This window comes from Arachis hypogaea, chromosome 14 (genome assembly GCF_003086295.3).
Source record: "Arachis hypogaea cultivar Tifrunner chromosome 14, arahy.Tifrunner.gnm2.J5K5, whole genome shotgun sequence".
NCBI classification, from domain to species: domain Eukaryota; kingdom Viridiplantae; phylum Streptophyta; class Magnoliopsida; order Fabales; family Fabaceae; genus Arachis; species Arachis hypogaea.
The window spans coordinates 111692109-111706943 of NC_092049.1; the positions used below are offsets into that span (position 1 = coordinate 111692109).

At 29.4% G+C, this 14835-nt stretch overlaps 1 protein-coding gene across 1 annotated transcript; it reads right to left on the reverse strand.

The window, feature by feature from the left end:
• Nucleotides 1–9345: 9345 nt before the first annotated feature.
• LOC112743708 (uncharacterized) lies at nucleotides 9346–14818 on the reverse strand. Its single transcript, XM_029292177.2, is given in 13 exon segments — nucleotides 9346–9818; nucleotides 10251–10354; nucleotides 10465–10537; nucleotides 10698–10744; nucleotides 10827–10908; nucleotides 11884–12015; nucleotides 12358–12447; nucleotides 12561–12645; nucleotides 12835–12908; nucleotides 13208–13297; nucleotides 13381–13465; nucleotides 13765–14440; nucleotides 14529–14818. Coding segments are annotated over 13 exon segments (1746 nt in total). The 5' UTR covers nucleotides 14620–14818; the 3' UTR covers nucleotides 9346–9701.
• Nucleotides 14819–14835: the final 17 nt, after the last annotated feature.

Sequence of the window (14835 nt, forward strand, 5' to 3'; positions counted from 1 at the left end):
AATATAAAAATAATTATAGAAATTAATTATTGCAATATCAATTTACCACTATGAACGTTAGTATCATATTTATAACAATTAGAATTATAAATTTATGTTTAACTTTTTATATAATTATAATTAAGATATTTTTTAAATCAGTATAATTATGCATTATTCATTAAATGCTAATTGTAATATAATTCTAATAAAGATATTTTTTAAAATAAATTTAGAAGAGAGAATAGTGCCTTTATTTTGAAAAGAAAATAAATTTATGAGAAATTGACACCTTACTTTCATTAGTTGGGGAAAAATCCAATTTTAGTATATTAAGTAGATTATTTTATATAATTATAATAAAGATATTTTTTTAAATTGGTATAATCATGCATTATTCATTAAATGCTAATTGTAATATAATTATAATAAAGATATTTTTCTAAAAATAATTTTAGAAGAGAGAAAGTGCTTTCATTACATGGGAATATTACTTTCTAAAAATAAAGATATTTTTTTAAATTAGTATAATCATTCATTATTCATTAAATGCTAATTGTAATATAATTATAATAAAAATATTTTTTTAAAAATTATTTTAGAAGAGAGAAGAGTGTTTTAATTACATAAAAATAGTACTTTCTAAAAATAAAGATATGTTCCTAAATTAGTATAATTATGTATTATTCATTAACTATTAATTATAATATAATTATAATAAATATATTTTTTATAAAATAATTTAGAATAGAGAATAAAAAAATTCATTTTGAAGGGAAAATAAAGTCATGAGAGATCGATACGTCACCTTCGTTAATTAGGAAAAAACCCAATTTTAGTATATTAAGTAGATTATTATTATCACTACAAATGCTTTAAGATGGAAGATGGAGTTGTAGCTTTCTTGATAATAATCACATTGATCCTTCTTTACATGTTTCCATCTCCACTCTTAGTTCTAATTTTTGCTTGCCTTCTCGTAAATTTATTTGTATAGTGGTGGGATTTAATTAAATCTGTGCTTCCATATATATGGCTACTAGTTTGCTTCCATTTCTGCTTCTGCTGCTTACAGTTATGACTACTTTCCCTCATATCTTTACTGTGAGGTATGGTGCAACAGCTCCAGCAGCATTAGCAACAACTCTTTCATGTGAGGTATATATAGTAAAAAATCATGAATAATTAAGAAAGCTCATTAATAGATTAATTCACAGATTATATAGTTAGTGTATTTGCATATATATATATATATATATAGTTTAACTCATTTTTAATATGTTTTTTATATTTTAACATATATTTTATATTAGTAAATAGTAATTGATTTTGGCATGTATTTAGCATGATTGGTTTTACATATATTACTTTGTGTAAATACCTTTCTATTTTTTCTATTTCTTCTTTTCTTACTACTGAATACTACTGATCTTCATTTATTATTACTCTTTTTTTTTTCAGAAAAAACCTCTGTACGAGGAAAATGTTTCTGGATCAAGCCCAAGAAAGGACAAACCCATGCATATCTCACTCTTTTATGGGGAAACCAATCATTTCTATAACAAACTGGGGGACAAGCATGATGCTGCTTCTACTATTTACAACCATGATGATGTATGTGAGGTGGCTGTTTTAATCCAATTCAAAACATTTATATATATATATACTATGCATTATTATTTTTGAGTGGTTCATAAATGGAATTATATATGTGGTATTTCTGTTTTTGTTTTGTTTGGTTTAGGGTGTGAATTATTCATGGAATGTGACTTTCCTGGCTGCTGCTGCTGCTGTTTCCAAGGAGCTAATGAAATTACTGCTCACAGTTGGTTCATCACTTTTTGGAAGCTTTCTCTATCATCACTACACCTACTAAAATTTACTCCATGCATTATTATTGAAGTTATTTGTAAATAAATAAAAACATAGTTTTTTCTTTAATTTTAGGCTTTTAATTTCTCCTGATGACTTAAGCTGGGCCGTGCATCATTTTGCTATTCTTGTGTTAGCTTGTTTAATACCTACCTGCTAGCATTAATTAGGAAAGGTGTTTGCTACGGTACGATGAAAAAATCATACGTACCGATATGTTTATAATATGGACAAATAATAATAAGTCATGTGGAATTTATTTTTCATATCAATATTTAATTTTTGTTTTTTTAAATATATATTATATCACCACTTTTACTAATACACCTATTTAACTAAATAAAAATAAAAAATATTTTTATTTAATTTTATAAAAAGTGTTAAACATCCTTTTTTTATTTGATTAGACAAAAATATCCTTTTAAATTAACGAAATTTTAGAATTCAATTAATCTTAATTTTATAGTTTCAAATAATTTAAACAACAAAACAAAAACATATTAAAAAAACAAAAAATCAAAATTTCTTTATCTTCTCCAATTTCTCTAATCATTCGTGCCCCCTCTAAGCAAAACATATCAAAGAAACAAAAAATCGATGGTTCTTCGTCTTCTCCAATTACCTCTCTAAAGCAAAGCAATAAAAGTCCCAAACCAAAACCCTAAGTTCTTTGCTGCTGCCGTCTAGAGAACAACTCAGCACTTGAGACCAAGTACTGGTTCAACGTCGGAGATAGGACAATATCACCTTCCGGTGACACTGGCATGTTGAGATCATGGGTGACAGATGAAGACTACAAGACTTCGCCAAGTGAAGTTGCCTCTGAGTTCGGGGAAATTACAAAGCTCAATTTCAGTTTGATCCCTAATTACACAGCACCAGACCTTGTCTACCGAACTCTACGGCACATGATGAGAGGAAATGCCGCAGTCAACTGGAGCTTCAAAGAATTTAGGGTTTTGGTTTGAAATTTTCACTACTTTGTTTTATAGGAGCAATTGGAGAAGATGAAGAACGATTAATTTTTTGTTTTTTTGATATGTTTTGCTTAGAGGGGGTACGAATGATTAGAGAAATTGGAGAAGATGAAGAAATTTTAATTTTTTGTTTTTTTAATATGTTTTTATTTTGTTGTTTAAATTATTTGAAATTATAAAATTAGGATTAATTGAATTCTAAAATTTTGTTAATTTAAAAAGATATTTTTGTCTAATCAAACAAAAGAAGGGTATTTAAGACTTTTTATAAAATTAAATAAAAAAAATATTTTTTTTATTTTTATTTAATTAAAGAGGTGTATTAGTAAAAGTGGTGATATAATATATATTTAAAAAAACAAAAATTAAATGTTGATGTGGAAAATAAATTCCACGTGAATTATTATTATTTGTCTATATTTTAAACGTATCATACGTATAAATTTATCATCATATCGTAGCAAACACTATTAGGAAAAAGTAATTCCTCTCTAGCTATAATAATGCTATATAAATGTTACACTTGTTATTTTTCTATTCGACTTCTCTTCTCTAACAAATAATCTTGATTAGTAAATATGTCTAAATTTGCAGTATAATACTATGAAATTTGCAGTATACTCTTCTTGAACAATAATTAAGGTTGCTAAAATCAGTTAAACGTCTCCTTAAACCTCATTTTTGCTTGTTTGACGTTTCCATTTCTTCAGAAAATTATAAATTTCAATGGAAATAAATTAAACTCACGCTCCAAGTCATGTGTTCTGTACACAGAACTAAAAAAAATAACAAAATTTCAATTTCGAAATCAAAGAATGTTTCTAACCAACTCCAAAATTAGCCAACTGAGCCAGTGATTTGTAATTAGCAATTTTTCTCTTTAATTCTTATTTCCATAATTGTTTGTAAAAGTTTTTCCTTGGCGCTTCCATAATTAGCAATATTTCCTTTGTCACTTACTCAGTAACTCAGACGGGCACATGATTCTCTCTACTACAATAATTCTCCCTACCAGATTTAGATTTGAGAATAGAAACTAATATTAAATTTTTTATTTATAATTTTTTAAATAATTAAAAATAATAGATATTTTTATATTATATTAAATCTTAAAATAAAGAATTGTATCATAATAAATTCAATGATAATAATTATAATAAAAACTGATTTAATAATCTATATTGTATATGAGAAAGTATAGGAGAACGTCGTTTTTTTTAACAATGTAAACAATAAATTAAAAAAAGTTAATTTAAATTTTAAAAATCAAATTTTGAATTAATTAGATATAATCTTTATTTTAGATGGTTAATGGGATTGAAATGTAACTTGTTGTTCATGTTGTTTGTATCTTTTATTATTCATCTAACAAAATTAATTTTATATATATTGAAGCATTTTCTTTAGTAAATGTTTGAATTTGTAATTTTTTTTTTGTGCACAATCACATAATAACAAAGTCCGTCATATGCAATTATTTTAGCTATTTTTTAAGTATTATTGTATTGGATTTTTTGTACGTATAGCAACAAACAAATTTATAAAGCAAATATAAATATTGACCTCTTTGTTGAATGATGCTCTATATTATAATTTTAATCTTGTGTCAAAACTAAAAGTATAATTAAAGAGATTTTTAATTTTGAATTTTGTTAGGTAGACAATGACTTTTGTAAACAATATGAACAATGGGTTTTAGAGTTGACCTAATAAAGTAAAAAATCATTTCACTCCCAAATTATTTTCTAAATCTTAACATTAGGATAACTATCTGTATACATAGTGAATTGAACATCCAGTCATTGTTAATTATACATGAGTAAATCAAATCAAAAGAAATAACAATCTAACTAAAAATAATGAATATAATCATCTGCATATATATCTATTACTTAAACATCTGACATACTCATTATTAACATTGTTTAATATTCTCATTATCTATCTATAATTTTCTTTTTAATAAGGTGAATTATATGGTAAAGATGTAAGTTTACAGATTTTTTTTAATAGAATGAAAGAGAGATTAATAAAGGTAGGACCCACATTTTGAATAATAATAAAATAATAAAAAATAACTATAAAAAAAATTATATTTTCTCTCTATACCATTCCAATCTGTACAGTAGAGTGCCCCTTTAATAATTCTTGTAAGAAATTATGAGATGGATAAGGTAGTACTATAATAGTAATAAGAGTATTGTTGATTATATATATAAGTAGATTATAACAATATGCAATAATTTGAATATTTATAATTAAAAATTATTATTATTATTATTATTATTATTATTATATTACAATTTTAATATAAATGTTAATTGTATTAACCGTTATTTTATAATTAAAATACTTAATGATCCGTAGTAAATATAAATAATTAAGAATATTAATTAATAGAATTTTTTTTTATAAAAAAAATATGATGTCATCTATTTAAAATGAGCGACATAGTCCAACAACAAAAAAGTTTTTTTAGTAATTGTCAATTTGCTATCTAATTTAAAATAGTTAACATAACATAATAGAAAATAACTATATAACATAAATTTATTTCATAATAATTTAGTATCAATTTTATATTTATATAATAATAAAAATAGATAGATGGAATGATAGATGGATAGATAGATAAATTCCTCTTGCTATATATATAACCTTAAGAATAACTCCGTTTATTGTAACTTTTTTTTTTAAAATGGAAGATAGGGAGATTTAAATTTGTGATCTCTTAAATAAATATGAGAAAATTATGCCATTTAAATTATAATTTATTAGTATTGTAACTTATTTTTTCATTCTCTCCTTAAAGCTTGTTTGGGTGAGCTTTTAAGAAAAAATCTTTTTTCGAGTTATCTTTTTTTAAAAGATCTTATGGAAAAGTAAAAGTAATTTTATGTTTGAATATCTCATGCAAAAAGATCCTTTTATCTATTAATTATGTTTGGGTATAACAATATAAAAGTATTTTTTTGTTTATTTATTACATAAAAAACATCTTTTTTCTAAGAGAAAAAGATCTTTTAAAAAAAGATGTAAATTATAGCTTCTTAAAAAAGATGTTTTTTTTTTTATTTTTCTAGTGCTTTTATTTTTAGTACTAGAAATTTACCAAACACACTAAAAAATAAAAAAAAGATCTTTTTTCATTAAAATTTTTTTTTTATCAAAATAATGACGCTCAAACAAACACTTAGATATGCTAACGCATTCAATTTCATTTTTTTCAAAATCCAAATTCTTTCGGACAAAACAGAAACAAAATTCTTTCAATTCATTCAGTTTCAAGTTCTTGATATAAACACAATTTTTATTTCAACTTTTTGTTTTCCCATTTCCGTATAAATTTTCTACCATTATCGACCAAAGCAACTCTTCACTAACTATAATTTCACTCATTCAATTATCAACTTATTACAGCACATGCAAGTTTTTCTAAAGAATACTTGCATTATAAAAGTTTATATATATATATATATATATATATATATATATATATATATATTGAGAATGAATTATTTATATGAGAATATAAGAATGTAATTATTATTATTATTATTGGATTAAATTTAATAATTAAAATTAAATATACTTTAGAAGTTAAAATTAAAATTAAAATTATTACTCCCTCTTTTTTTTTTTTTGGGCTAAAAGTGGGATTCTCTTCTACATTCTTTTCTCTTCTCTTTTTGTCTTTGGATACCAAAAATTAAATCCCTAATTTTTGAACATCTCTTTTTATTGTGTTATTTTTTTTACTATTAATTTTATCACTATCATCACTCCTCCTTGTATTCGTTACTTTTGTTGTTGTCACATCTCTTCTCTATGTTTTTGTTACTTTTGTTGTTGTCACATCTCTTCTCTATGTTTTTGTTGGTGTTCCCTCTAGTATCTAAGTTGTTAGTTAAGCCATTTATTCATATTCAAAATAAACAGAGTTGTATGTGTCATTTTTTTATTCATAGTCTGAATGAATGTGCATTTAAAAATAAAATATTTTTATATTAGTATAATTTCTTTAAAGCATTGCTGGTATATAATTTTTTAATTATGTGAAAGCTTTTTTTACTTTTTAGTTATATAAATCTAATATTTTATTTTATAAAATTTGTGTAAAATTAATTAAATATAAGTCTTTTTTTATGCATACAACAACGAGTCGTTGTCTTACTTGGTGTGGTTGGTTATATGGATCAAATAGTACCATTGAACTTTATTATATATTATATCTATAAAGAGATCGTTTACATGTAGATTTCGTTTGACTATTTCATGGATAGTCTTCTAAAGTCTTCCTCTCCCTTTCGCTCATTGTCCATCTTCCATCTCATCCACCCTCCTGACGGGGTACTCTGTCGACCTTCTTGTCACATGTTCAAACCACTTGAAACGCGATTCTACCATCTTTTTCACAATAAGTGCTACTCCAACTCTCTCTCTTATATCTTCATTCCTAATTCAATCCAATCGCATATGATCACTCATCCATCTCAACATCTTCATCTCTGCCACACTTGACTTATGTTCGTGTTCTCATTTGGCCGCTCAATACCCTGTACCTTAAAGTATAGACGATCTGATAGTAGTGTGATAGAATTTACTTTTAAGTTTTAAAGACACTTTTTTGTCACATATAAAACCAGACGCACTCCGCCATTTTGACCAACCTGTTTGAATTCTATGATTTACATCATGATCAATCTCACCATTATCCTGTATGTTGCACCCAAGATATTTAAAATTTTTTACAATTCGTAGGATGTTTTCTCTAATCTTCACCTTTATATTAGGGTTTTTCCATCGACGGCCAAACTTACATTCCATATTCCATCTTGCTACGACTTATGCACAGACTATACACTTCTAGAGCTCCATAAATCTAACTTTTTATTTAGATCTTCCCTTGACTCTACCATAAGGACGATATCACCGAGAAAAAACATGCACAATGGCACAGGCTCTTGGATATACTCTGTGAGTACTTCCAAGACTAATGTGAAAATGTATAGATTTAAGGAAGATCCCTGGTGTAATCCTATATCATTAAGAAATTCTTCAGTCACACCACCTTGAGTCTTCACAATAGTTGTAGCCCATCATATTTGTCTTTAATTGCACGAATATATACGATTCTCACTCTCTTCCTTTACAAAACCTTCCATAAGACCTCCTTTGACACCTTATTGTACGTTTTTTCCAAATCAATAAACACCAAATGTAGATCTCTTTTATTATTATAGTACCTCTCCATCATCCTTCTTAACAGGTATATAGTTTCAGTGGTGAAATTATCTGGCATAAAACCAAATTAGTTCTCTGTTACTTGTGTCTCTCTCTTTTTTATGCATATTAAAAAGAATTTTAATTTGTTTTATTAGGTATATTTTAATGAAAATTCAAGACAATGAAATTGATTCAGATGCTTGTTCAAATGACTTAAATGATACGTTAAACGCATTAGAAGAATGGATTCTAAAATATGAAGATGAATTGAAATCGAAAGTTGGCATGGTCTTTGATACGGCATTCCAAAATGTGAAGATGAATTAAAATCGAAAACGTAGAGAGGAGTTGTGGCAACGACACGAGCACAAGGAGGAGCAATGACAGTGACAAGACTAATAGTGAAGGAAATAAAGCAGTACCAATAGATGTTCAAAAATTAGGAATTTAATTTTTGGTATCCAAACGCAAGAGGAGAAGAAGAGGAAAAGATATAAGAGAAAATCTGGTATCCAAACACAAGAGGAGAAGAAGAGGAAAAAATATAAGAGAAAATCCTACTTTTGGTCAAAAAAAGAGAGATAAAGAAAGAGAGAATAATAATTTTAATTTTAGCTTTTAAAATAAATTTAATCTTGGCTATTAAATTTAATCTAACAATAATAATTGCATTCTCACTTCTTATATAAATAATTCATTCTCATTATATATATAAAAGTAATTGCATGCAATGAGCTCCTTAGTGCATGACACCAAAATGTATGTACATGCAGCTATACGTAGGATGAGACATGAAGTAGGCCGTGGGAGTAGGTTCTTCTCATGAAGTCGACACAAAATCACGAGAAAAGAATAAATAGGTCTTTAATTTTTTAGTCCGCAGACATTTAAATTTCTAACAATTTGAAAATACATTTAGATTCCTGACTTTTTTAAAACTTGGATACATCAATCTCTCTGTCCACTTGGGTCTGACAGACCCAACGAAAAAATCAAACATGGCTTCCGATGTACTGGTGATATACAGATGCACACGTAAGAGAATTTTTAAAATGGAACAAATTAAACCCAGAAATCAATGTCTAAATTTTAAAAAAGTCAAGGTCTTAAATATATTTTCAAATTCTCAAGGACATAAATATCCACAAGCCAAAAGATAAAGGACCTATTTGTCTTTTTCTCTAAGATCACATTGATAGATAAAATTCAGACAGAAATATTGTATCTTGGAACATTGAATTTGTACATTTTGTGTCTTTCCTAATAAAAATGTAGAGACACTAGGCAAATAGATACAACTTATTTTTTTTCTTTTTATTATCGCTATTAATTTTTCATAATTACATTTTTTATCATCCTAATTTTTTTTTTCTAAATTTTGTATGAAAGAAAAAATAAAGCTAAATTAGACTTTTCCTTATTTGTTCTATCTTATATTCAGTTTATCACTAAACAATACAAAAACACTAATCTTTATGTCTCTATCTTTTGTGTTATGTTCTTGATCCTCTATTATTTAGTTTTCAAAACCAAACATAGCCTAATATATAGGTAACCCACGCGGGCCACTATTTTGGAGGACAGAGGGGTTTAGTTGTATTGAAGTACTTAGTAATTCATTAGGCTTAAAGTACATGGAAACCTGCTTTATGTTACTTTTGCTTTGGCCTTCCATGCGACAAATTTCATATTTTCTTGCTTGTATCTTTTCCATTCACTCAAAACAGGTAAGATGACTGGCTTTATAACAAGCAGAAAATATGGCTGCAATTTAGAAAAGTAGAAATAAAAAATCAGTATATTTCAACTTGTAATATAAAATTATGAGGGCATCTTAGTTCTTTTTTGTGAAATGCTTGATCAAGCTTTCGAAATTATAGTCGTGCTCATTTCCATAATCCAGTGACAGTAGCAGAAGAATTGAGAGTTACATGAACAAAAAGGAAATGACAATGAGCTATACATATCCTTACAACTTTTATATGTGCACACTTTATGATAAAATGTCATCAAACTAAACCAGAGTTATGTTTACATCTTATGTTGACTCGTAATGTGCATTCCCTAATTATGATGCCACTAGGAAAAAAAATGAGCCCTAATATGGTTGAATCATTCAATTATCAAGTGTCTCAACCCACATATGCCTGTTAACTTATAGTATTTAGGACAAAGATGAAGAGTTAAAGAACCAACCGCATAGATGCTAACAGAATGCCAATACGAATAATAGCTGATAGACATAACTGAAGGATGAAAAAAGGAGTCCTCTGCCAGAGCTCTTGCTTGCCTTGATGATACTGACAAGAAAACAGATTGATCATATTTAGCATTAGGCAATAGTATAAAAATCTTCATCAAAGTCGCTAACAAGCTTTTGAAATCAAAGATAAGCTTAAAGAAAGCATACCAGCAGATGCATCATAAATTCCAGCAGATGCATTACTTTGAGCAAATTTTGCAGCTTCCAAAGAAATCATCACCTGGTCAAAGCGGGATTTAAAGTTAACAAGAGTATGAAATTTTCATATCAGTTAATCAGTCAAAGGTGAATTAAAACAAGCAACTTTATCATTCTTAATACACTTGAAGATAAACTACAGTTTCCAACCAAAATATCATCCAATAAGCATTTACAATCACCTGTTTTCCAATTTCATCAGTGATAATCATCCTTGGCAATGATTGAACTTGCATGGAATTGAATTTTAAGAAGCTTACGCCAAATACTAGCCAGATTGAAGTTAACAGACTCAGTTGATAAGATTATACGTACCAATCTGGAAAGAGATCCAAGTGTCGCCGCACAAGAATAGAGGTTAAGGCAAACATGATTCTGTGACAAAACATCCAACTCCCTACATATAATCACAATCAATGAGAACTAATTTGACAACGTTTTATATATTAAGGACTATTTTCTTTGAAAATATGGAAAAAATAACAAATATTACTTTACAGATATAAATATTTATGTGAAACAAAGGCACTACAATTTGTTATGCCTTGTAGAGTTGTAGCATCCCCCTCAGGCTTTGTGAAATTCAATTCTTTCCCAAGTCTATTCTAAATATCTAAAGCAGGAATATTAGTCTTGTTATTTCATTTAGGAACCATTTATAGAAGAACAAAAAGAATACAAAATGGGTTATAAAATTTTTTAATAAAAAAAAGTATTTTCCCCATGAAGATGTACAGAGGAACATGTAAAACGAAATTGATGTGAAATATAATGCTCATTCAACCATCCCAAAATCATGTTAAAACATGTAGTCATGATCAAGCTAAAAAGCATTATTTTAACATAACAAAGAAAATTACTTTGTAAACCATGCAATAAATATTTTAACATATCACTCATACCATACATTGTGTGAATCCCTATGAAACACGGATACTTCGTTGAGTTGCCGTGTCTGGGTGTCAAACACATTTCAAACACGACACTCATTGACACTCGTCTGACACACGTGTCTGTCGTGTTCAACAGTGTCTAATAAAAAATAAAAAATTCTTCTCCGGACGCACTTGAACACACCTAAATACCATCACGTGTCAGCGTGTCCAACCTTATTCTTAACACATATTTTTGAAATGAGTTTAGAAATAATATATATTATTATTTATTAAAACAAAAAATATTTTAAATACTTTTATATAGTTACAAGAAGACATTAAAAACAGTTAAAAAATATTTTATATTTTAATCCCAAAAAATACTTTATATTTTATATATATGCCGTGTCCCCGTATCTTATAAGATTTTAAAATTCATGTGTCTGCGTGTCCTGTGTCGTGTCGTGTCCCGTGTCCGTGTCAGTATCCGTGCATCATAGGTGAATCCTCTTTCACTCCCTTGGAGAACGTATGTGCCTGATTGACCAACGTAGAGGTTATCAGACTTAAGACCAAGCAGTTGCTGCAACTACCCCATTAGAATTTCGGAAAGCTTCTAGAGATCCTGTTTCATGACTTGCATGATTCCATGTTCAGCAATTGAATTTATGAAAATTAGCAGTAGTGGGATACTGGGATACATGAATACCAGCATAAATCAGTTGCATAATATTCATTATCTACACCAAGATAAAACAAAATATAATAAAACTCTTTCAAAAAAATTTACTGAAATTAAATGGTTTGGAACAAGAATCTATCAAGTATTTGTTTAAAAGTTATAAGCATATTACACACAGAATAAAAAACACCAAATGTTGCTTAACTTTCATTGTATATAGCCAGAAATTTTGCCTGAGAGTTAACAAACTACTAAACAGTGGCAATTCATGAGTGAAAGGAAAACCTGGGTTGAAATCATATGTCTGGGTGGATCCTTACTTTCCAAATCCTTTATACAGCTTTGGGGATTCCATACAACACCACCTCCCCACATCTGCAATATTCCAAAATAGCCTCTTCATAACAACAAAAAAATTGGCGATTCTATACAACATGTAATAATACAAAAACATTAAGTAATGAGAATTTGAAGGCGAGATGAATAACTCGGGATATAAATCCATTTGTATTAGACAGGTCCCCGTTTGGAAGCTCCAACTGGAGAGGGCATTCCTTTGCAGATGGTATATACCTGGAATTATGAACAAGGAAACTGGCAATGTAGCTCTGTCTAAATGCAGAACACAACTAGTACATTGAAATCACGCTAGAGAATATGTATACCAGTAGAGAGAATGAGATAAAGTAATTTCAATTGTACTGCTATTTTAGGTTCTGGAAAGTAAAAGTAATAAATCTAGGATTGAGATGAAAATTATACACCAAAAGTTGCAACACTTTAGATCTCCCACCCGCTGCAACTGAAGTATCCAAGTGCCACTCATTAGAATCAACCTGTTCAACATAGTCAATCCACCACAAATATATTATTATCTTGTCTCAGGTAGACATTAAATGAAATATGAAAAGGACACATGTGAACCCTCAGCAGATACTTTTTAATGCATTAGCAATGATAACAAATTTACATAATTTGAACCAAATTTACATATGACTTGCATAACTCAAAAGGTAAATAAACTTCTCAATAATCAAAGCATTGATTTGCGATTTATCTGATAGGCTGGGCTAGAACTAAATAATAAGTACACTTAAATTATAAATGATAAGTCGGAGCCTCAGAGAATGCGTACAAAGAAAGGAAGATCCTTGGTACTAGAAATGTGGCTTCCAAGCACCTCATCCCAGTAAGAAAATGAAGACTTTTGCGTATGATATAAAACCTGCCAATTACGAATAATTATAAAATCAATCAAATCTAAACCGTACAACATTTTTTAATTGTTACATGCAAACAAGAATTTACCTGGCTTTCAACTGTTATGTTTGCTATAGGTTGCAAAGATTGGATTACAGGTTGCAACAGAATCTCATCAATTTCACGAAAATTCCTACATTAAGATCACAACAGAAACTTCAAAATGATTACAAAGAAAACTAAGGTAATACTTTTAATGACAGGACATCAAAAAAATAAATAAATAAATTTCAACAATCTACAATGTAACATTTAAAGCCTCGTTGCCATTAATCTCTGTGAACTCCACATTTCATTTCAAAGCAAGTTCTCTCTATGCCAAACTTTTTATAGCATATCTAGAAGAATTCCCAGTATAGCAAAACAAATGCATGTTATCTATAAAACACAACAAGAACACTCCAAGGGAATTACAGTTTTCACAATCCATACCAATCATATATCCAATCCCGCGGCTCTGCATTGAGCAAACTGAAGGAAAGAACAATCCTGCCATCAGCACCAACCGGCATGAACTTGGCGCGAATCGAATCCCCTTCACTCCTACCATTCATGAACACCTTGGCAAAGATTTCAGCCACCCTCGAAAGTGCCTTCTCCTCCAAAACACCGCCGAGTATCCACGCGTGCCGATACTTCCCCACCACAGCCCTCACCTCTGCCTCCTTGTCGCCCCCATTCACCACCACCACACTATACACGTTCCCTCCACCATCCACATTCCCCAAACAACCCCTCAGCAACTCATCAACATTTTCATCACTCAACTTCCCGCCAAAAAAAGCAACTTCTTCACCACACTTAAACGGACACTGAGCTTTCGAATTCTCCGTCCGCATGCAACTTGTGCCCGAATCAATCACCACAGAGACCTCATAGGCACCGCAATTACCGCATTGCGAGGAGTTAGGGTTCAGTAGGGACATCTTGTTGATAATTGCTTCTGCAACGTCGTTTGAGGCGGTGAAGTTGAAACCAAGGAACATGGCTTGGAATTGGCAACGGAAGTGTAAGGGTTTGGAGTCCAATTGCGAAGAGAATGCTTCTATTCCACAGAAGGGGAGCGGAGAACGGTAGATTTCGACGGATTTCCATAGCAGCGGGAAACCTGCAAATAAACAGGACAGAAAGAAAGTCAAATAGTTGACCAACACTGGATTGGGTCAAAGTAGTTGACCAACTGCATATTCGGTTACCTAGGATGAATGAGAAGGGGACAATGAGGGTGAGGATGACAGGCTTGATGCCGGGTTTGGTGGTTCGCATGGTTTTGGGGTCCAACTCCATTATCTTCTTTTTGTGGAGACTTCAGTTTCAGAGGAGAGTGGGGTCTAGTAACTGCTCCAGCTGTCAGTCACCAAAAAAAAAAAAAAACTGCTCCAGCTGTTGGTGTAGCGTTGCATGGGAATAGAAAGGGTTCCCAGTTTTTATTTTTTCGAGATTCTCTATTTAATTCACATCGTGATTCGATAATGATTGAATTTCCTCTAAATCAACTCATTC